This window comes from Hesperophylax consimilis, chromosome 11 (genome assembly GCF_061612785.1).
Source record: "Hesperophylax consimilis isolate HC1 chromosome 11, BYU_Hcon_1.0, whole genome shotgun sequence".
NCBI lineage: Eukaryota > Metazoa > Arthropoda > Insecta > Trichoptera > Limnephilidae > Hesperophylax > Hesperophylax consimilis.
Genome location: NC_142846.1, coordinates 6945841 through 6953519, shown reverse-complemented (window position 1 = coordinate 6953519; position 7679 = coordinate 6945841). Strand labels below are relative to the sequence as shown.

Sequence of the window (7679 nt, the reverse complement as noted above, 5' to 3'; positions counted from 1 at the left end):
AGCCTCCGACAAACTGTTGCATATTCATTTTGTCGGTAGTACTGGTGATAGTAGTCGCTTAAATTTGAGAGTTAGAAAAGATTTTGAGCGCTTACATGAATGATAATTACATAGTTTAAATGCATAGTAGTTATAGGAATGTGTATCTTGACAACTAGATTTTTTGTTTGTCAAGATACGACAAAAAATAAGAAATGTTTGTAAAATAAATGTGTAAAAATGATCTCAAGCGATCAAATTTGTAAAACATGTTAAGTTAGTATTTTTCCGAGGTCCCCCGTAACATAGCGCTCAGAAAGAGATAAGATTCACTATGCTACGAGGTTCCTGGATTTTTGTACACGCAAAAAGGGTAAAAAATATTGTTCAAAAATGGGTTTACATATGGGTGAAAAACAGCTTTTTTAATATCTCCTCAGCGGTAGTATATCGAAAATAGTGTTTATTTGACTACCGCCGAGGGGATGAACAAGTAAAATATACATATTTGCAATGTTTAAAAATTGATTTTTCTATGTAAAATTTACATAGAAAAAAACGCGGCAGGTAAGCCGGCGATGTGGTATCGAAGCCATTCGGAGTCAAAGTTTTCAAGCCGCTTGGGCCGAAAATTGGACAAAATGACCAGTGGCGGGGAGTGGTGATTTTGCCAGTGGCGTGGAGTAGGGACATTTTATAAAAGTAAAACAATTTTTATGAAATTAAATAATATGGTCAACTACGTCCGTTACACTCCCCCCGTTTAGCTATGCTGAACTAAAAAATAGGACGTTTGTTGGTACGGCGCAGTCCGCGGCGGCCAGTCCCTCTGGGATGGTGCTGGGCTGGTGGTACTGTTGAGTTCGCATCGGTAGGAGGGGCCGGCAAGATTACAGCGAGCTTCACAGCGGGGCGGACGTAAATTCCGGTGCTCGTCTGGATCCTGGCGGTCCTCACTTGGCCGTCTGCAGCAGGGGTGGCATCAAGGACTCGACCGCGTGGCCAGCTGTTGCGGGGCATAGCGGGGTCCATGATGATCACAAGGTCATCCTTCTTGATGGGGATGACTGGCTGTTGCCATTTTTGGCGAGCAGCCAGGGTGGGGAGATATTCGCGGAGCCACCGTCTCCAGAACATATCAGCGAGTTGTTGGCTGATACGCCACTGGCGACGGAGGCATACCTCCTCATCCTGCCTGTCGTATAGTGACAGATGAGGTCGGTTTCCGGCTCTTCCCAGTAAAAAGTGGTTGGGGGTGAGGGGCTCTTCGTCCCTGGGATCCACCGAGACGTGTGTGAGGGGGCGGTTGTTTACAGTCCACTCGGCCTCGGCAAACGCTGTCCTCAAGGTCTCTTCGCGTGGAGCTCGTTCCAGCAAGATGGCCTTCAGGGCGGTTTTTACAGAACGCACCAGGCGCTCCCAAGCTCCCCCCATATGAGGAGACATTGGAGGGATGAAGTTCCATTCGATCCCCTTTGTTGACAAATGATCCCTCATCCGGGTATCATTTTTGAGTGATTCGATGGCATCCTTCAGCTCGTTGTCGGCACCATGGAAGTTCGTACCATTGTCTGAGAACAGAGCTTTTGGTTGGCCTCGGCGCGCCGTCATGCGTTGTAAAGCCATGATGGCGGAGTCCGTGGTCAGTGAAGTTGTCAGCTCAAGGTGAATGGCACGAGTAGACAGACATGTGAAGATTGCACTATATCTTTTCTCCCGATGTCTGCATACGGTGACTTCCATCGGCCCAAAGTAATCTAGTCCACAGTTTGTGAATGGAGGAACATGGTGGGCTAGCCTTGATGGCGGCAAGGGCCCCATAAGTGGGGGGGCTGGCTTGCTCCTGCGCATCTTGCAGGTGGGGCAGTTGTGGGCGATCATCCGAATATTTGTTCGCAGTCGCAGCACAAGGTAGCTGCCTCGCACCTCAGCCATGGTTCTCTCCGTACTTGGGTGATTGGCTTCCTGGTGATGATGTCTCACCAGAAGTCTTGTATAGGCGTGATCACCATCTAATATGATCGGTGTCCGCACTGCTTGAGGCACTTTACTGAGGGCTTGTAATCTGGAATTCATCCTCAGCAGGCCGTCAGGTCCAAGGAAGGGGCTCAAGGCTTTGAGCCGGCTGTCACTTGGTAGTGGATCTCCTTTCTGGAGCGCATTTATGTCATGATAAAATGTCTCTTCTTGACATATTCTTGCCCATCGGGCCTCTGCTTCTTTGATTTCATCGCTTCTTAAATATTTATCAGGTTGTTCGTGATGTTTTCCATGACACCTTTTAATAAAACGGTGTATCCAGCAGGTAGTTCGAATAAGTCGACGCCATGAAGAGAATCTGTTGATTTCGGGCAGTGTCTCTGCCACAGTTGTTGTGATGCCAACGTATTGAGGCCTCACTTCCAGGGTGCCATCATCAGGCTGAGGCAGTTTGCACCGTTCGCGCGGCCATTCTGCCTCGTCTGAGGTCAGGAAGGCTGGTCCACTGAACCATCGTCCAGAGTGCGAGAGGTCAGGAGTGTTGACGTCTCGGGTGCCGATGTCTGCCGGGTTTAGTTTGGTAGGGACCCATCTCCAATCTGCAATGCGGGTGAGCTCGTCGATTTCGCCGAGTCTGTTGGCCACAAAGGCGGAGTATGTGCGTGGATCTGTGCGCAGCCAGCACAACACTGTTGTCGAGTCTGTCCAGAACACTGTTCGCGCAATGTTGCTGCGACATTCTTTCTTCAGGGTTGCTGCCAGTCTGGCCGCCATGAGCGCTGATTGTAGCTCAAGGCGGGGTATTGAAAGAGGTTTCAGAGGAGCCACTTTGCACTTGCTGGCCAAGAAGGTGGCTGTGGTGTTCCCATCAATCTCCTCGGTATGGTAGGCGACCGCACAGCATGCCTGCTCTGAGGCATCACAGAAGAGGTGGAGGGTGACGAAGCTCTCTTTGTTTTGTAAGCAGCGCCGAGGTATGGCAACTTTGCAGTCTTGTAGAAGTCCCAGCCAGTCCATCCACCTTTCGTTGTGTTCAGGTGTGATGATGTCGTCCCATCCGATGTTGGATCGCCAGACAGCTTGTAGTAGTATCTTCGATCGGACTGTGAGGCAAGCGACGAAGCCCACAGGGTCGAAGATTTTCATAACAATGCTGAGCAGCTGGCGTTTGGTAGGCCTGCTGATCAGTTCAGGATCGGCAGCATCGCGAAATGCATATAAAAATCGATCTGTGACAGGATCCCACAGAAGTCCGAGGATTCTCTCGGTATCTGCTTCTCCGCTGTTTATGGTGATGGCTGACCTGGCTCGGTCTATAAGCGGGATAGTAGCCATCACTGAAGTGTCGTTAGAGGCCCAGTTTGTAAGGTGGAATCCTCCAGTTGACAGTACTTTGGCAACAGTAGTGATGAGTGCTGTCGCTTCAGTTTTGGTATCGACCGCATCCAAATAGTCATCCATATAAAACTTTGTTTGGATGGCGGCTGCGGCAGCAGGGAATAGTGCAGAATTCTCCTGGGCCACTTTGTTTCGCACGTACTGGGCGCTGCTTGGTGAACAGGTAGCGCCAAACATCATTGATGACATCATGTAAGTACGTGGTTCTTGTTGAGGTGTTGGTCTCCATAAAAACAATTGTGACTGTTGATCTTCACTTTTGATTTTCACTTGTAAAAACATCTCCTTGATGTCGGCGGCGAGAGCTATTTTTCCCTCTCGAAACCGGAGTATGTTTCCTAACAATGAAGTCAGCAGGTCAGGCCCAGTCAGCAACTGATCATTGAGGGAGGTCCCTCGGCAGCGGCTGGCAGCATCAAACACCACACGGATCTTGTTTGGTTTGTTTTGGTTCACTACGGCAAAATGCGGTAGGTACCATTTGCGGGCAGAGGGTTTTTCTACCTCTCGATCCGTAAGTTCACGTGCGTGGCCTTGTGTTATAAGTCCGTTGATTTTAGCTGCATAGGCGGTTGCCAAGTCCTTTTCCTTCAATAATTTTCTCTCCAGAGACCACAGTCGTTTTAATGCACATTGCCGATTGTCAGGCAGTGTGATATTATTCTCCTTCCACAGAAGGCCGGTTTCCCATCGGCCAGATGTCAGTTGATGGGTTGTATCTTCCATCAGCTGATTTGCACGTACTATGTGCGCAGTTACACGAGAGGCGGACGTGATCCCCAATGAGTCAATCGCAAAATTGTGTTTGATGAGATCACTCATGAGGTCGTCTTTGTGGCTCTCCTCGCGCAGGGCCAGTGTTGTAGCCTCAGCTTCGTGTTCAGGGGCCCCTCCGCCATGGGTGATCCACCCCAACGCCGTCCGTGACAATATTCGCGTAGAGTCACTAACGTCGCGCACTTCCCTCGAGACAATAAGGTGTACATTGTCTTGCCCGATGAGAAGTGTGGGGGTGATGTAGCGGCCGTGGATCCTCTGTTCAGGAAGGCTGAGCTGCTGGACGGTGTTGGCCTTGATGACGTACTCATCAGAGATTCCGGCGCCGCGTAGAGTGATTGGCACGCGGCGGGACGTCAAGTCTGTTGAGCACATATTTTTTGCTCCGTGTAGTCGTAGCTCACGGGTAGGTCCGGTTGTGCCGATTTTCTGTGCTGTGGTGGCATCAATAAGGGTGACAGTTGAGCCCTCGTCCAGAAGCGCAAATGTTTTAATCTGTCGCTTGGGGCCCGACAATATGACCCCCACCACTTTTAACACGGCACTTTCGGTGTGGCGTCACATATTGTGAACGTTTGCCACTGTATTGTTATTTTCACGATAGTTCGGGTTGTGAAGAAGTCGGTGGTGGGGGTATCTGCACTCCCCCACTCCGCACCAGTCACTAACTTTGCAGAATTTGGTAAAATGTTTGCCATTGAGGCATACTCGGCACAATCCGGCACTTTTAACTGTCACAAAACGGGTTTTTATGTCTTTCGCGGCGAAAGTACGACATTCGCTAAGTTGGTGGCCATTTTCACCGCACTGAACACACCCGGCGCGGTTGTCGAACTCGCGAACTTCATTGTAACTGTTTTGCACTTTTTCCCCGCTTCGATTATTTTCTCGATTATTACCAGACAAAATTTGGGGCATTCGATTATTACCAGACAAATTTTGGGGCTTTCGATTATTTTGCGCGAAATGTTGTTTTTCACTAGAATTGTCGTTGTAAACATTGTTTTCCCGCGATAAAAACCGTTCTGACGCGGCAGACGTGTTTAAACTGTGGTCACAAGTGTCACTTTTGTTCGAATTGTTTTTTCGCGAAAACTTTTCTGACGCGGCAGACATATTTTGGGAACTTTCACAGGTATCACGTTTTTTAGCACCGTTTTTGCGCGAAAACTGTTCCGTTGTGGCGAGCGTATGTTCACGGCGTGGGCGGGACCTCGCGGGGTCAACCAAACCGGACTTTGGGATGGCGTTCGCGACGGTTTTCAGGAAGGCGGCAAACTGGCAGATGGTAGCGGAGGCCTCGTAGTGCCGCACTTCCATCAGCCACGCCAACCGCAAGGTGGGCGGCATCTTCCCCGCGATGTCACTGAGCAGCGCTGGATTCGTCAGGTAGCCATCATTGTTGAGGGAGCGGAGTGATGCCACCAGGTTCTGAACTGTGCCAGAGAAGTCTGCGATGTCCTCCAGAGAGGCCTCAATTGTGAGGTGGGGCAGCTTCTTCACCTTGTCCAGCATCAGGGCAGCGAGTGAGGTAGTCCCTCCAAATCTCTGCTCCAGGACTGCCAGGATCTCCGGAACCTGGGCAGGGTCCATCAGAAGGGGGCCGACGGCTTCTCGGGCTTTCCCCTTGAGGGCCCGCTGTAGGCGGATCAAGTTTTCGCTGGAGGTCATCCGACATGTGGAGGTAGACTGGTTAAACTGTGCCCTCCAGGTGGGCCACTCCAGTGGATCTCCAGAGAATGGAGGCAGGTCCTTGGCCATAGATTGTCTGGCAATAAGGGCCGCCATTCGTGGATCGTCCTCGATTGTGGGACGGGGGCTGTCCTGAGCCCTTGAAGCTCTGATGGCTTCTGTCAGGGCGGAGGCCAGCTGAGCCATGGGACTGCCATCATGCTGAATCCAGGCTCTGGTATGTTGGGCCGTCTCATCCGCCGTAGGTTGGGGCGGGAATCTCGGCATGGAGCTGGTACTGGCTGTGGGCGGGCCATCTGGCCGTGCCGGCACGCCATACTCCTGTTCGCGCAGTGGTACGGGCGGCACATGTCCAGATGGTCCAGATGGTCCAGAGGGTCCAGGTGGTCCAGGCTGTGTCCATGGCACGTCCCACTGCTCCAGCAGTCCGGCAGGTGATCCTGGCGTCGGCGCTGGGTACCCCGGGTGGGGCAGAGGTACGGGCAGCACAGGGCCATGAGGTCCAGGCTGCACCAGTACTGGGCATCCCTGAATGGTCCAGGGTGCTGGTTGCGCAGGGCCTGCTGGCTCTTGCTGCGCTCGTGATGCGTACCTCTGGTCCACCAGAGGTACAGGTCCGGCTGGCACTTCAGGTACGGCTTGCCTCTGTTCGATCAGAGGGGCGGGTGGTACGGGGCCAGAGGGTCCAGGCTGCATCATGTTTGGCCACCCTGCATTGGGCCAGGGTGACGAGGGCGGGGGACCGGCTGGCCTTGGCTGCGCCGCTGCTGAGTACCTCTGGTCCACCAGAGGCACCGGGCTCGGTTGGCCGGGCTGCACCCATCCAGGGCTGTACCCTTGGAAGCGCCAGGGTCCTCCTTGGGCAGGATACCCTTCCAGGAGTACGGGTCCAGATCGGGCAGGCACTGCTGCTGCTGGTTCCTCGTACCTCTGGTCCACCAGAGGCACCGGGCTCGATTGGCCGGGCTGCGTCCATGATGGTGGTGACCTCTCCAGGAGCTTCGAAGGTCCAGGAGGGGCAGGGGCTGCTGCTGTTGGAGCTGATTCAAGAGCTGCTTTAAGTCTCTCAATGTGCTCGGTTTGACTGCGAAGCTGTTGTCGCAATGACTCCATCGCATCCTCTTGAGATGTGGAGGGCGGTGAGTCATGATGTGCAGGTGGTGCCATGTCAGGAGTAGTGCTGGGCGTGGGCATGGGGGTTACGTCAGGCGTGACGTGAACCGCAGCCGTGGCCTGAGACCCAGCGTCCAGGGCATCTGCAGATGGTGTTGAGGATCCATCGTCTTGGATCCGGCTCGACCGTAAAGTTGGAGACATCCTGGTTGAAGGCGTGTGAGGATCCGGCTCGGAGGACCACTTGTACTGGACGGGAGTCCGCACAAGACTGTAGATTTAGGCGCCGGGTCCAAACCGTGTCTTCAACCGATGAGAATGCTCCTTTACGGCCGATGATGATGATGATAGTTGTATATTTGATGAAATCTGCCTCCCGCACCCAGGCTTGGTGAATAGTGGGCACTGGGTGTGCTGTTGTCTCTGCTCGCTTCTGGTGTTGGCGGTTTTCCAGAGGAGGGCCGGCTGGTCTTGAAGAGGTAACACCAGAAGATCTTGGAGCAGAAGACTCGGCGAGGTGAGGCAGATGTTGGGCAGGAGTCACTTGTAGATAAATAAAACGCTTGGTTTCGGTGGTAAAGATGAACTGATTTATTTTTAATTATGTGGCTGCTTATATTTAATTAGCCTGACTCGCGCCCGACATTGGGCTAGGAGCCCAAAAGTGGTGGGGGGTTGTACCCGCGCCAACAATGAGTTTATAGCCTCCGACAAACTGTTGCATATTCATTTTGTCGGTA

At 52.4% G+C, this 7679-nt stretch overlaps 1 protein-coding gene across 1 annotated transcript; it reads right to left on the bottom strand.

Moving 5' to 3' along the window:
• Positions 1-756: 756 nt before the first annotated feature.
• On the bottom strand, positions 757-7143 carry LOC149419719 (uncharacterized). Its single transcript, XM_089637532.1, has 2 exons — positions 5334-7143; positions 757-4496 (listed from the first exon to the last, which is right to left on the bottom strand). The coding sequence occupies exons 1-2, from the start codon at positions 7141-7143 to the stop codon at positions 757-759; spliced, it is 5550 nt and encodes a 1849-aa protein (XP_089493658.1).
• Between the last annotated feature and the right edge of the window lie 536 nt (positions 7144-7679).

Excerpts from the sequence above, each read along its gene's own strand:
- LOC149419719 (XM_089637532.1), bottom strand. The coding sequence starts at position 7,143 with ATGTCTCCAACTTTACGGTCGAGCCGGATCCAAGACGATGGATCCTCA. Across the intron at positions 4,497-5,333 it reads CGCGAGGTCCCGCCCACGCC|ACTTGACGTCCCGCCGCGTG; the intron begins GTGAACATACGC and ends TGTGCTCAACAG.